Genomic DNA, 15,266 nt, shown 5'->3' with positions numbered 1-15,266 from the left:
AAAGTCAATTCTTACTATTCTGTTTTTCATTTTTATTCTACATACAAAATCCCCCCCCTGCCACACATTCTTCCACCCCCTCAAAAACCTGATGATTAATTTCTTTCTCTCCATCATTCAGTCTCTCTAACCTAATCTCTTTGTTTTATACACACACATACACGCAGAGAAAGAGTCCAACTGGCTGTTTGTCAGCTTTGACATGCCCTCGCTCATCTCGCCAGCTGAATGAAATCTTTTCACCCGCTGTGCCATTTTAATCTCTTGTATGCCTTTTTAATCTAATCTGTTTGCCTTTTATGTGAGGAGTACGCAGGGCAGCAAGATGCTTTTTTTTGGTGGTAACTCCATCAAACTAACACACATCAGCCGTCATGTTGTGATTAAGTGATGTCCTCTATTTCACTTTCATCCTCACAAGTAAGAACCTCGTACCACTCGTGTCGTCATGAAAGACGTGAACGCACAAACAACATCTTCTACAGTGTAGAAAATGACATGATGAGCATCAGCAATTTTCTCACAATCAGTTACATGCACACTGTACACGCTTTACTCAACCAAACCTTTCATTTTCTGTCTTATTGCAGATATTCTCGGCTCTGCCCATCGGGACGTGTTTATTAAGTTTTTCCCAGCAGAGTTCAAAGTCAAAGAGTCCATCTTCTTGTTAGTATCTCTTCTGGGATTGCAGCATTACATCTCTCCCCTCGCATGGGAATTAATGTTTCCAGTGGAACAAGTCAGTCATCTACCAAAGCATCAACTCTAATTAATCTAACTAATTTGCCCTGCAGCAATAATTTATTTGTTCAAACGCAGCTTTGACAGAGGCACAGCCTTATGTTGTCTTCATTCGCAGTTTATAATTTAATTAAGGATAATTGATTGCTTCTTGCACATCTGTGGCACATATTTGACTTTTACAAACCACAAACAAACAAATTGACCTCACTACCACAGCATTTCACTGCTGTCAAATGAAAATCTGAATCTTTATTAAAGGTGCTAAATGCGAGCTTGGGAGCATTTCTATTGCCTCCACACGGCTCTCAGCATGGAGACAGCTGAGCCGGCGGCTATAGCAGCTAACTGTGCTAACCGTGCAAAAATACAGCAACAGGGCTGACAGAGCTAACAGCGTTAACAGTGTTATTATTGTAACCATGAGAACAAGCTCTCCTTATTGTAACGAAATAGTCATTGTATCCCAAACCATGATCACTAAAGCTGGGCATAAACTGTAAGATTTTACTCCATTTCTGGCCAGAATTTGGAGCCGCACGACTCTGTTTCGTTGCTGTGCAGAGTACAGGGGGGACAAAGGACCGATTAACTCCTCCCAACCGGCCGCCGGAAAATCGGATGTATTTGTGACATGTCTGAAATTTTGGTCGGCCGTCCACAGGCTCCCGCACAGTTGAAGCAGAGCCACGAGTCAATTCCCCAACGTCAATAAAAAAGTAAAAAAGAAAATCAGTCATTGACGGTAAATATTCGTGACCTCTGTGCTGAACATAGTGGAGCATTTAGCTGCTAACGAGCCAAATTATTTCAGACGTTGGTGGAGACCAAATACAGAGCTAAAAGAGATTGAATATCGGACTTCAATTAACCAGACGGCCAGAAACACAACACCAAATGCATGCTGATACTCTGTGGCTAATCAAACTACATTATATTGCTCATTTATGACTGCAGTGACTGACACTTTCTCAAAACACCTTTAATTGCCTGTTTGATACTGCCATTGATTGACTGCTGACTCCTCACTCGCTACTGTTAACAAGCCCCCAGTGAGACACAACAGTTTGCTCAGTTTTATTGTTTTGGACGGTGTATTTGGCAGCTAACTGCTAACAGAACTACCAGTACACACATACAGTAGCTGAGCGCATCGCCGCTGCTAACAGCTAACGGATATACACACTCATCTCTTCTAGTGGTTCTGTTCTGGGATCACCGCATTACATCTCCCCACTCGCATGTGAATCAATGTTTCCAATGGAACAAATCAATCATCTATTGTACCAAAGCATCAACTCTAATTTGCTCTGCAGCAATATTTTGTTTGTTCGAACGCAGCTTTGACAGAGGCACAGCCTTATTTTGTAAGATCTATTTGAGAATAATTGACTGCTTCTTGTGGCAGATATTTGACTTCTGTAAACCTCAAACAAACAAGTTGACCTCACTACCACAGCATTTCACTGCTGTCAAATGAAAACTAAATTCTAAAAGTGTTAAACTTTAAGAAAAACAACCCTTTTTAAAAAAGAAAAAATCCCATTTTCCCAAAACTGTCCTCCCAAGAAGAACGACAGAAGCAGTCATTTCAGGAAGTGCCCAAAAACAACATATGTTTACGTTCAAGTGACAAAGCCGTCGTTGTAGAGAGCATGGACAAACAACGTATTTTATGGTTGAAATTGTGGTCTGGTTTAATCTTGAAAAAAACAACTACAACACAGGACATGTTTACTTTATTAACATTCAACAGAAAACTTTTTCTTCTTTTCCTAATCACAATCTTAACATTAATGTGGCCATTGAATGTAATCCAGGCAGATTTTTTTTTTCCATAAAAACAAATTAGTAGTATATAAACCTAATTTAAAACTAATGAAACTAATAAGACCCAACTCTACTTTTTAGGGTTCAAACCCCAAAGGGGCAGAACTCTTCTATGTTTGTGTGAATTTGTTATTATTATTATTCGTTGTCTGCCGCAGCGGCTCAATTTCCCGTGAGCTGGAATGAGCTAGAAACATGACACTTGGCCCAATAACTGGAAATGATGTGATAGTGCTTCTCAAGAAATATGACTCCAATCGGCCACATGGTGTCGCTGTAATTAACGCCCAAACGCAATTTTGGAAAGGCCACGCCCGCCCCTCACACCGTAAGTCCGATTGACTTGAAATTTGACACACATGTCCAACTCCATGTGTTCGCCTCTTGGACCACTAAAGTCTGCCTTTTAAAGGAATTTCAGAAGGTAAAAAGAACTGAGTTGGCTATAATCTGTCAGATATAATCCTCATGAATGAAATAAAACCATTCTGAGTCAGAAAAAAACTTTCAGTCACAAGGTGGGAGCTGCGATCAATTTTTGGCAGGTGAAAACTGTATTTTATCGGTTTTAATGGTCCTTTTAAAGGAATTTCAGCATGTAAAAAGGAGTGAGTGGGCTATAATCTGTCAGATATAATCCTCATGAATGAAATCAAACTATTCTGAGAGAGAAAAAAACTTTCAGTCACAAAGTAGGAGCTGCAATCAGTTTTTGGCAGGTGAAAACTATGGGTTGTAATGGTCCTTTAAAGGAATTTCAGCAGGTAAAAAGAACTGAGTGGGCTAAAATCTGTCAGATATGAACCTCATGAAGGAAATCAAACTATTCTGAGACAGAAAAAACATTTCAATCACAAGGTAGGAACTGTAATCACTATTTGGCAGGTAAAAACTATGAGTTGTAATGGTCCTTTAAAGGAATTTCAGCAGGTAAAAGGGACTGAGTGGGCTATAATCTGTCAGATATGAACCTCATGAAGGAAATCAAACTATTCTGAGACAGAAAAAACATTTCAATCACAAAGTGGGAACTGCAATAATTTTTTGGCAGGTGAAAACTGTATTTAGGGTTCAAGCCCCAAAGGAGCAGAACCAATCGTGTAACTTCATCACTCAGTGACAGATTTTTGCGTTTGTAGGGCTGGCCCTCTGCGGTCCAGCCAAAAAACGTCTTTGTCATCGGGCAGCGTTGATCTGCTGTTGCTGTAGAAGGGGGTTTCTCTACTACTCAGTGAGAGATGCTGGGTGTATGTAGGGATACTCTTCAAGTGATGATTATTGCTCAGTTATTTTCACTGACTTTATGCAGCCAGTGCGAGAAAAAAGCTGACTAGCTGGTGAACATAGTGGAGCATTTAGCTACTAATGAGCCAGATATTTCCCTTGGTGGAGGCCAAATACAGGGCTAAAAGAGAGAGAATATTGGACTTCAATTCACCAGATGGCCAAAAACACAACTCCAAATGCATGCTATTACTCAGTCTGTATCTGTGTAAATAAGCAGCTATATTTGTTAACAAGTTCACCATAAAAAAGCTATTAAAATGACAGTGTTGTGCTCACAGCTTGTTTCCGATACTGTGAAATCACACACTTGCAGAGCATCTCTGGGTTTGCTTGCCAAGGAGACTTGAGCCAGTCATTTGTTTCAGAGCAGCTTTGCAGATGACAGGACAGATTTTATTTTATCTTCTCACAGATGGCTCCAGATAAAAGGCAAATTGCCTCAAACTGTTAAAGTGAAATTTGGCTTTTATTCACATGAGAGGGTAAGAAAGTGAGTAGAGTCAATCTTCACCAACTCTGATCCTAATTTATCATTGTATTGGACCAATTATACTGTTGGATTATCATTGTTATAGTTCATATTTTTTACTGTACACAAGATGGGAGTCGTGGTTGCAATTACTTCTTTTATTTAATTATCTCAAGATAATTGATTTTGTTAATCAGAGAACCGGCTAATTAAGTTGTTCTCTTGTGAAAACTACTCTTTGTCCTCTAAAGATAACTATTTACAAGAATAATATATTAAACTGTTATCACGATAAAAAACACTTTGTTATCCTGAGATAATGAGATGAATCACTTGCGACAGGATTAATAATTTTTAACGCCATTTTCACAGCCCCTGTTAGATGGATCTCTCCTTTCCCAAGGTTTCTTCCTTTTATACATTGATGTCTGTTTATTCTTGTGTTCTTAGAAAGCTTGTCTCTGGGTCATTGCTGCTGTGGGCCTGTAAAGCCCTTTGAGACATTATTTATGGTACCTGGGCTTTAATGATAAACTTGACTTGACCTGTGGTCACAAGCTTTGGGCAGTGACCAGATGGAAGAAGATGGACTCACCAGGAAGAGGAAACACTGCTCTCTGACCTTTTGTTATCTGACTGAGCACAAAGTGGGCTTTCTAGTTTTTCCTTGTCAGTCTTTCTCCTATCGTCTCTGTGTCTCGTGGGAGAACTGTACTGTACTGTATGCGTAGTGTTTACCACTTTGGATTTAAAATGTGAGGGTGCAGGTCGTATCCACGCCGACCCTCCGCCTTTTTCTGCTTTGTCGTTTTGGCTCATTGCGGTTTGTTTTGGTTGAAGGATACGGATATGACGTCACAGTACTCAGGCTACAACAATAAAAGCGATAACTTTCTTCTACATCCGCATAGACTCAAATGAAGCAAAGGTATAGATTCTTGCATTAAAAAAATCAATTTCAGAATCATAAAAAATGCGATACATAGATGAATCGATTTTATTTTTTTTCCACCCCTACCATGTATGGATATGATTACTATTTTTGTTGTAAGGCCTGGCTCAGGTTAAACCTTTTGTAAAACATGAAGAAAACTGTGAGATATTGGCAACAGCATACATTTTCCTCGCTCTGTCTACCGTTACCGTCCATTACACTCTCCACTAGCACCGCACTGTTGTTGTTTGCTATCGTCACGTGACAAAATCAATCAGTTCTTCTTCGCTACTCAAAAACAGTAGTTGCCAGTGACAGCCATGATTCATCCAGGGCGACAGCCCAGCGAAGGCTACTGTTTTGGAGCGGCGAAGAAAAATTAATTTACGGTCAAACAAGTTGATTTTTTCTGGATTCATAAATTATGGTATCGGATTTACTGGCGTACTCCCCGATACCCAATCCCAAATTTTGGGCAGTATCGGACACATTTCCGATACTGATATCGGTATCGGAACAACTCTATTTATCTCTTTTGTTTTCCTCTAGTCTTTTTACCATCATGAGGTTGAAACATTTTCAACTCACATAGATTCATCAGAAGGGAGAAAACTATAATGTGTCTAGAGGAAAGTAATATCAAAAGTCTAACTCTGGAGTTAAGAGCCACACTAAAGAAAAGCCTGATTCAACCTGATCTTGACATTTGCTGAACCGCGTAGGTGTCATGTAATATTAAAGGCTTTTTATCATACTCGGGACTCAAAGTGTGTCATAGAATTTACTTTTCTCTCTCTGACCCCAAGACCTGGTGGAGCCTTTTGTGAGTAAATGTATTATTTGATGTATTTAATTGCTGATATAAGCTAATAATGTGAAAAAGGAGGAGTACCTGCACTTATTTTTCCTCTACTTTGAGCATTGGGGGTCAGTTGTGGCATCATGAAAGACCGTGTTAATGAGAACAACACTCTAACACTGACCCAAACCAAACACAGAAGACACCTTTAAAACTCTCAAATTCATAGGATTTATTAACAAGAAAATATAGAAAAGACAAAATATCAAGTCCTAAATTGAGAGGCAGCAAAACCAGCAGTCCCCACACCAGAAGCCTCCCCCTTCTGCTGCTGGCACAGGAGCTTCTAAGCACTTCCTTCCCAATCTCGTTGAGCAAATGCAGCACACCTGGGCACCTCGTTGAGGAGTGCAGCACACCTGGGCAGAGCTACTGAAGAGGGAAAAGGAACAGCAGCACAGAAAACACATACAGTTTGTTTCTACTGCAAAAAGCAGGGTCACACCATCAACAACTGTTTTGACTTGAATAACAAGAAACAAGCTCCCCAAAGCAGTTAATCTGTTGAAGTCTGAAAGTGTGCCAAGTCAATCCAGTTCAGTTAATCATGATTTTGATGTATACTCTCCTTTTATCATGAACGGTTGTGTTTCACTGACAGATGGGGGCCCTAAAGTTCCTGCAGTCATTCTGAGGGACAGTGCAGCCTCGCAGTCGGCGATCTTGGAGGGGGTGTTGCCTTTATCTGAGAAATCTTCGGTAAACTCTGATGCTTTGGTCCGAGGGTTTGGCATGCAGTTTGTAGGGTTACCTTTGCATGTTATTCACCTTGACTCAGACCTAGTTACGGCCCGTTTGGTGGTAGGAGTCAGCCCACAATGTCCAATAGAAGGTGTGACTTTCATTTTGGTGGTAAGGTGTTGATCCTGAGGTGACGACTGTTCCTCTTTCTGAGCGCCCGGATGAGCTGGAGCGAAAATATCCAGAGATTTTTTCAATTTGTGCTGTCACTCGCGCCATGACAGAGAGGAAAAAGCAGGGCTTTTCTGAAGAGAGAGATGTAGAATTGTCTGACAGTTTCATGGCAAAATCTGACTGTTTGACCACGCCGCCAGTTTCTTCTTCTCCTGCTCCACCCCCTCCATCTGTTGTTTCTTTTTACAGGGCAAACATTTTCAGAACAATTAAATGTTCATACGAAGGCTGTGATACGTGTAAAAAAATAAAATAATCAATTCACTAATAATAATAATGGTCCAAAATTATGTCAAATTGCAGAATTTTAAGTCAAAAACCTTCAAATGTTCTCGGGGAGGACCCCCAAACCCAATATCTCCTAGTATCTTTTATTCACTGTTGAAATACTGCTCCTAAAACCTGAATGATACCCTACTATAGGCTACTAATAACACAGGAAAGCACTTGAACTATCAACACTAAACACACCATCTTAACCGTATAATGTTGAATATTATTTGAGTATTATAGGCCTACTATAGAAGATGCATAACCCATGTATAATAATATAGCAATAAAACCACAGCTGATTATGACTGACACAGTATCACATGCTTAAAGAAATAATGACTAAATAATAAGTCACAAGAGATTGCTGATAGCGGCCGATACACACGCCAACATGTGAATAAGAGAGAACTGGCACTTTTCTACTTCAAGCACTGATTATCCTCCCACCTCTTCTCTCTTTCTCCCCTTTTTAAAACACACATGTTGGTCTTTTATGTGTGTGTGTGTGTGTGTGTGTGTGTGTGTGTGTGTGTATGTAAGAAACTGAGTAATGTTTAAGGGTGCATTTTTAAGGTAAATCCAAAAGCATACATCATAGTAAGTGGTTGCTGCACATTGCTGCTGTGAGTGTGTTATATAGATATCTGTCTGTCTGTGTGTACAGAGATGTAGAGGGTTTAGCTCTGGTTTAATGTTCATTGTAATAAAACAGAGAGATCCCGTCCTGCCATTCTGCTGGTAATCCCCTGACCTCCTGATCCTCTCTGACGGTCCCGCTAACGAGCTCAGGGGCCTCAGCAGGATTCAAGAACGCATTCGCAAGTCTTCATCACTCTTCATGTGATGCTCCTCTCTACATTTTTCACCGTCTTTGACCCTTCTGTCAACTTCTCGCTACCCATCTCCCTCTATTCCTATCCGCAACATTTAAAACCTTTTCATGTTGTTCTTTCATATTCATTACATTTTGTGGTAATTCTTCTTAAAGGTACACTATAGTTATAATACACAATGTCCACCACACTGAAACATTTGATCTTGTGTTTCATCTTAAAGCAGCAGAGGGTAGAAATGGAGCAAATAGGATTAAAAAAAGTTATTTTTATAAAACAGTCACTATATCCTGACACTAATGCATGAGACAGGTAATCTGAAAAAGATCTGGTGCCTCTGTGTCCTCCGGTGCTCCTAATGGCATCTGCAAGAGTTCACAGATTGGACGAAAACAACCAATCAGAGCTGATCTGGAGTGTGCCGTACAGCTACCGTTTATGAGAGCCACGCGTCAATCACTCACGAACTCCGATCAAACGGTCAAACTAGGCAGCGCTGATCAAATACAGATCAGTATTCTGTTACTGTAATGCCTATTTCTCGGCTCAAATGTTTTCAGAAACATCTCGTTGTGTACTGTTTAGCTGTAAAATGAGAAAGCTTGTGACCCGGCAGCCATGTTGGGATCTGTTGAGGAATTACCAAGCACCGCCCACCAGCCGGAGCACAGCCAATAGGAACACTCTCTCTCCGAAATGACCTGTGATTGGCCAAAGTCTCCTGTCATGGGCTAGCTTTTTTTAAAGCCTGAAAACAGAGCCATGAGGAGGTGCAGAAGTCTAGTTTTCTCTCAGAACACTTGAATTACAATATGCTGAAAGGTTTTTATGGAATTTGTGTCCAATGATGCCAAAAATATTCTGTCTATTGCAGGTTTAATTCTTGTCTTAAAACCACTGTGATGTCTTTTGGTACACTTGGAGCAGGGTTTCACCTGGATCTTGGTGGTCTCCGGTATTGTGGCTGCATCTGCTGCCGCGTCGGTGCCTACTTGACACCAACTGCTACCATCCCTAATTAACTACGTCTGTACGAGGGACTGCCAATGCTAACGAGGGATTTCCAACACCTAGTGACAATGTGGCAGCCTGGAGAATAACACTTCTCAATCACTGCCAAAGACATCAAGAGCTCCCAGCAAGCATGCTGATGCTGCAGGAACCAACGCACGGGCATCGATCGCAGGGACGTCCCACACCAACACACATGGACGTACTGAGGAGAGATGCTGGACAGTGCTGGCTTTCCGATAGTTGTATTATCACTCTTTCCATCCACCACTATTGGTTTTGTGTTATCAGTCCTACTTGTATTAGCTATTACAGCTGCTAGACTGCTATTGTGGCTGCTTCTCTATCTCTCTCTCTCTCTCTCTCTCTCTCTCACTCTCTCTCTATCTATCTATCCCCCTAGCCGGTCTCGGCAGATGGCCGCCCGCCCTGCGCCCGGTTCTGCTCCAGGTTTCTTCCCAGTAATCGGGGAGTTTTTCCTGGCCACAGCGCGCTTGGTGGATCCTGTTGGGTCTCTAAACTATGGTGTACGGTCATAGACCTGCTCTATATATAAAGCGTCTTGAGATAACTTCTGTTGTGATTTGACGCTATACAAAAATAAATTGATTTGATTTGATTTGATTTGATTTGATTTTGGGGTGTTGAACTCTAACCCACGGGGTGAATTTTGCCTAGGGCACCAAAAGGGCTAAAGCCGGCCATTTCAAGATCATTGATTATTATTATCTTATTATAGACTCTCCGTTTGTTAAATCTCCTGTCTCACTGACTGACTGTAGCTGACCTGCCACCCACTCAGTATCTGTATCTTAGTTATGAGTCTTCTCCTGGTGTTGTGATGTTTATATAGAACATAAATAACCCGGTTATTCTTTCATGAGCCTTAAACAGCGGTGTGAGCAAATGCACCACAGGGTTACAAAATAAGATGCAGCCAGCAGGTTAATGACATGACAGCGAGCATCAGTCTCCAGTAGAGTGACTTTCTACAGTCTGCCTGTAGTCTTCTGTCGGTATCTCTTCCTCCTCCAATTCCTCGCCGATAGTAGAGGTCTCAGGATCTGTCCAATACCCAGATGACATCCACAGTCTTACCCTTTCCCTCGATTTCAGCATCTGATCACTATCTGGCTCGGAGGTGTCATACCCATCTGCGTACGGTGGAGAGAAAAAGACTTTGAATGTTAAAGCAATACAAAACTGAACAAGACACAAGTTATATGCATGTAGGTATTTGATTTATTTACCCTTGCGGATATGTTTCCAAGCCGCCGGTTCCACGGCCACCTCTCGTCTGCTCCACTCTCTCTCCAGCAGTGCCATCCATCTCTTCATAAGCCCAGATGCTGCATCGCCTTCACTTGCTACAAAATCGGCCTTAAACTGGTCATCTTTATGTCGGTGCTCCTGTTCTTCCTCTCCTTCTGAACCCTCAGACTTCTGCTTGCTATCACTCACTGGTTAGAAAATACAATAATCAAGTTAGTACAAGGGATACAACTAATTTAAGATACTGCTGCAATATAATGTAATGATGGGCTTTTTAATTTATAAATCTATGTAATCGTTGTGTGCAGTTATGTCCGGGTAAGGGCTGCATAGAAGTTGTTGTACTTGATACACTAGAGGGCAATGTCAGGTAAACTACTGAAGAAAATGACTTATAAAGTACCACTACGTTGACTTGAACTTAAAAATCATATAAATCATAAAAGTAACAGTTGGACATTTCTACTAGTTTCTCCTTAATAAACTTTTCTCATTGCACATATTTTGATTTGTCAAAGCAGGAAAAACACAGATGTAACTAATAAAAATGATAATCACAGCAGTGTGGCTGCACTAACCTGTTAACACGGACGCTGAAATAAAAAAACAACAGGTAACGCAGCCGCCACGCGATCCTGACGTTCCCAGAGTGGCCGAGGCTTAAGAGTTGTCCGTGTTTTCATCTTACAACTTTAACCCTTTCACAGCGTGTTTTCAGTTCATGAAAGTTAACTGTAAAAATTTTCGTCACCTAGAAATGTCTTATTCAGTTGTACGTAGCTCCACCCTCTCATGTCACTTCTGGTTGCAAAAAACAAATGGCGACGGCTAAAATGCTGAACTCGAGGCTTCAAAACAGCAGTCCACAAACCAATGGATGACGTCATGGTGACTACGTTACTTCTCATATAGTCTTGTGGTTCATGCTTTTTTTTTTTTTTAGAGAATACTCAACATTATTTCTGAAGTTTGTTCTACCCCTCATCTACAATTATGAGAAATATATCACTAATGGCCTCTGCCCAGTTACTGCACCACAGTAAACTCCTATAACAGCTACATCAGTCTCATGTTGTACCTGAAAGACCCACGTTTTAATACCTTTTTCATCATCTGTGATGTGAAAACACACTGCGAGAGAAATAACAGCATGCTGCAAAACTAAAGCAATCATAATGATTATCAGAACTACTCCTGGTGCGACAATAATGTTTATACCGTTTTATCGCAATTATGATGTTTAAAAAGGTATCTTTCTGTTTATGTCTCTGGATACTTACTGATTGGTGGTAATCCCATACTGTTTGTTCCTGATCGGCTGTGGTATTTTTCCCAGTTACTGCGGTCCCATTGGATTGAAAGTTGTTCTGTGATCTCCTTGGCTGTGTTCTCATCTTTGTTTTCCGTTGATTTGTCTTCCTCGGGTTGTGGATCATCAGTTTCAGGGTCGGCACTGAGGTAAAAAGAGAGGTTTCCTGCCACCATCTCCTCCATCTTCTGCAGCAGGTCTGTTATCTGACCCTCAGCTGCTTGCATATTGTCAAGGACATGATACCTGTTTTCACATTTCTCAATAAGCCAGCGGAGAGGCTTTCCTTCACTTTCAATGTGTTGCTCAATAGTTTTGTCCCCCAAAGCGTCCCCGAATGTAAACAGCACGATCACATGTCTCCACACTCTCTGTCCAAACAGCCTCATGTTGTCCTCTGTGACTCTTCTCTGTTCATCGGTGAATGATGTGTCAAGCGGCAATGCCAGCAAAATGACATTTGGTGATGGCGAGCACAGAGACACTCCTTTTAAAATCTCAGACTTCAAAATCGCAGGGGTAAACTCCACTGGGAGGAATTTCCACCATCCAGGAGTGTCCACGATGACGACCTCTCTTCCGGCCACCTCGCCACTTTGCTTTAATGCTTTTACCGTTCTGTCACCAGACTGAAACATCTCAGCGCTCAAAATGTTGTTCCCAGAGGCACTCTTACAGGAAAACACCCACCCGACCATCAAGATCCTCAGGTTGGGTGTTGGCTCTGCGTAAGAAGACATCTATTAGAACTGTGGTACTTTTAAAGGACAATTCTTGTTTATTACAACTTGGGTATTATTTTTTAGGCTTCGGTCCTTAATTTCTAACGATATAATCTAAGATTAGAAAGGTTCCACTTGAAGGAAGGGTTGGTAAAGAATTTAGAATTTTTTTTTGATATATTACCTGAAATGCTCTTTACATTTCGACAACAATCAATAAATCAAATGCTCTGACAAAAAAAGAAAAAATCCTGTATCTGTGAATGTCGCAATCATGAATTAATTTAATTCGGCCTGAATGTAATGATTGGACGGCCTACCTGCAATGATTGCACGTAACCAGAGTCTTCCACAAGCTGCCAGCTTGACAGATGTGAGTACGAACAATAGCCATGTTCGGCGTTCACTTTCCTTATGATATGTTTATGTTTGTAAAGATAATTTGGGTGTGAAAACCTTAAACCTTAAACATACATTTATATAATCAAACTCAGCTGACCTGTCAGGAGATTTCTGAGCTTTTCCCTTTGTTGTTGTGACTGCAGACGCAACTCCTCAGCTTTTTTGTCCACTTCCTTCCTCTTCGACTCAACGCTTTGCACCAGCGTGCTGTCCGCTTCATAGCACCCGTTTTCTGCCACCATGCTGTCAATCTTCTCAAACAGCTCTTTGACCTTCTCGTCGTTGTCTGTGCCATCGTCACACAGGACGTGATATCGGTTACCACAGGCCTCTAGTAGCGACTGGAGCGGCGCCCCTTCCCTCGCGATGTAATCCTCAATGGTTTTGTGGCCCAGATGGCCCCTGTGGCTGAAGACCACTATCGTGTGATCCCAAACCTTATCACCAAAAAAGTGTTGCAAATGCTCTCTTGTTGCATTCTTGTACTCATTTTTGAATGGTAGTTCGGCATAAACCACCAGGATGAAGCCATGCAGTCCAGGTGGACACAGAGTGACGCTGAGAACCGCTTCTGTCTTGAAAAGTTCGGATGTATTACTGAGGGTATATCCTCGCAGCCACCCCGGGGCTTTGACCAGCGTGACTGTTCGCCCGCATACTTCTCCCTCTGCCCTCTCACAGCAGGATGTTACATCTGCTGGATCAAACGCCTGTCTTCCCAGGACGATGTTTCCAACCAGATAATTCCGGGAGCTTTTTGATCCCACGAGTACCGCATTCAGCTCTGACAGAAAGAAAGTGAGTCAGAGATAGTAACATGAAAAAAAAATAAAAATACTTGAAGACAGAAAGACTGTTGATACATCGTCTTTCATTCACATTATGAGACTTTATGGACTCACCTTTTGCAGATTTCTTCATGTTTTCTGTTGTTGTCTGCAAACCAAGTAGATTCTCTTTTTCTCTTTCTGTCTCCCTTTCTGTGTGATCACTTAATGTAGCTCACACTGTTGTAAAGTAGGGAGTTGCTACTTGCTTAAAACAGAAAGTAGCAACGCCCTACTTTATCATGTGCCACCAGGACCAACAGAATTTTGATGTAGAACAGATAAGCTGAGTGGAACGTCCTGCTCTGAGACACATTTTTCCGTTTTCAGCACCGTCACACTGAATTACACCTGCTGGCTTGTTTCATAGAAGTTGTGTGCTGTTTGCACTACACCCCTGACACAAGCCACATATTGCTGTGTATTATATATATCTACACAGCAATATGTGGCTTGTGTCAGGGGTGTAGTGCACCAAGTGAACTTCTCAGATGTAAAAAGAAAAAAAAAATGTTTGTCTATTCATACTGCCTTAACAGAGGGAAAGAAATTAAAAACAATGTCAGTTGAAATACTGAATAGACATATATACAGACAGGAAACAAACTAAAGGAAATAAATCTGAATAAATGAGCGGAGAAACATAACAAAATGCAAATGTTCAAATATCATCAAAGAACATAAATTGCTAAGAAGTGAAAGTCAATTATACGTACCGTTGCAACTCACTTAGCAGCAAACCTACGCCTCCGCCATTTTGGACTGTAATCGAGTCGACTACCATAATGAAGCGCCGTACAAAAGTAAACAAAATTATTCTATTCTATTGTCATAATTTTAATGTCTCTACCGAAATGGCCTGTGTTGAACAATAAAAATATTATAAATATGCATACTATTATAACTACTTACTTATTTATTTATTATACTTTTTTTGCCCGGCCGCTTCCCAGAGGAGCATAAAGTGAGCGATGGACATAAAATGGGAGTTAGAAAAATCCAGCACACAGATTTTGAGAGCGATCTCAAACTTTTTTCATGTCTATGACCTCCAAAATCAATGTACAATAGACCACAGACCATGGATGTATAAGAGGTTGTGTCCTGTGCTTTTGCCCTGCGTGTTAGTAAATAGCCTATAACTACATTAAATCTTGTTTATGTCACACTACTAGCACTACTAGCTACTGGCCGATAGCCGGTTGTTTGGGAACAGAGACGTTAATACATCCACCACGGTACAGGCTTAGTGCATACAGCCCATGGGTGTATTATAAGATAATAAAAGTGATGAATCACAGTCAATATATCCATTATTACCTCCACATACAGCTAGCAGGAAGCTGGTATAACCGGATACGTCATATGAACGTGCAGGGCGGTGCAGTCCCGTGGGTCTGATGCACGTTTATTATGCCGAGGAAGATAACTCTGGATTCTACCTACTGAAGCTTTAATCATGTTTTTTTAAGCTGTAAATGAAATGATTTGACTGTACTGGGATAAAACACATCAATGCTGGTGTGAATATTGACATTTCTTACCAAACTTCTAAAAATGTCATGGGTTATAAATGGCT

At 41.1% G+C, this 15,266-nt stretch overlaps 1 protein-coding gene and 1 long non-coding RNA gene across 3 annotated transcripts; both read right to left on the bottom strand.

The window, feature by feature from the left end:
- Nucleotides 1-6,270: 6,270 nt before the first annotated feature.
- Nucleotides 6,271-9,056, bottom strand: LOC141758278 (uncharacterized). Its single transcript, XR_012591852.1, has 2 exons — nucleotides 6,963-9,056; nucleotides 6,271-6,802 (listed from the first exon to the last, which is right to left on the bottom strand). It is a non-coding gene; the product is annotated as an uncharacterized LOC141758278 (long non-coding RNA).
- A 968-nt stretch (nucleotides 9,057-10,024) lies between these two features.
- LOC141758277 (uncharacterized) lies at nucleotides 10,025-14,086 on the bottom strand. 2 transcript variants are annotated; one of them, XM_074619500.1, is made up of 5 exons: nucleotides 13,763-14,086; nucleotides 12,958-13,644; nucleotides 11,708-12,460; nucleotides 10,406-10,615; nucleotides 10,025-10,309 (listed from the first exon to the last, which is right to left on the bottom strand). In XM_074619500.1, the coding sequence occupies exons 1-5, from the start codon at nucleotides 13,779-13,781 to the stop codon at nucleotides 10,122-10,124; spliced, it is 1,857 nt and encodes a 618-aa protein (XP_074475601.1). In that variant the 5' UTR covers nucleotides 13,782-14,086; the 3' UTR covers nucleotides 10,025-10,121. The 2 variants fall into 2 exon arrangements, with proteins under 2 accessions (XP_074475601.1, XP_074475602.1); XM_074619501.1 differs by lacking the exon at nucleotides 11,708-12,460 and having other exon boundaries at nucleotides 13,763-13,899.
- Nucleotides 14,087-15,266: the final 1,180 nt, after the last annotated feature.

This window comes from Sebastes fasciatus, chromosome 20, assembly GCF_043250625.1.
Source record: "Sebastes fasciatus isolate fSebFas1 chromosome 20, fSebFas1.pri, whole genome shotgun sequence".
Classification (NCBI taxonomy): Eukaryota; Metazoa; Chordata; class Actinopteri; order Perciformes; family Sebastidae; genus Sebastes; species Sebastes fasciatus.
This window is presented reverse-complemented; position numbering and strand designations above follow the sequence as displayed.

Bases quoted from the DNA above. Each gene is read 5' to 3' on its own strand.
- LOC141758277 (XM_074619500.1), bottom strand. The intron at 12,461-12,957 runs GTCAGCTGAGTT...CTTCTTACGCAG, and splicing joins GCTCAGAAATCTCCTGACAG to AGCCAACACCCAACCTGAGG. The intron at 10,616-11,707 runs GTAAGTATCCAG...TTTTCTAACCAG, and splicing joins TATGGGATTACCACCAATCA to TGAGTGATAGCAAGCAGAAG.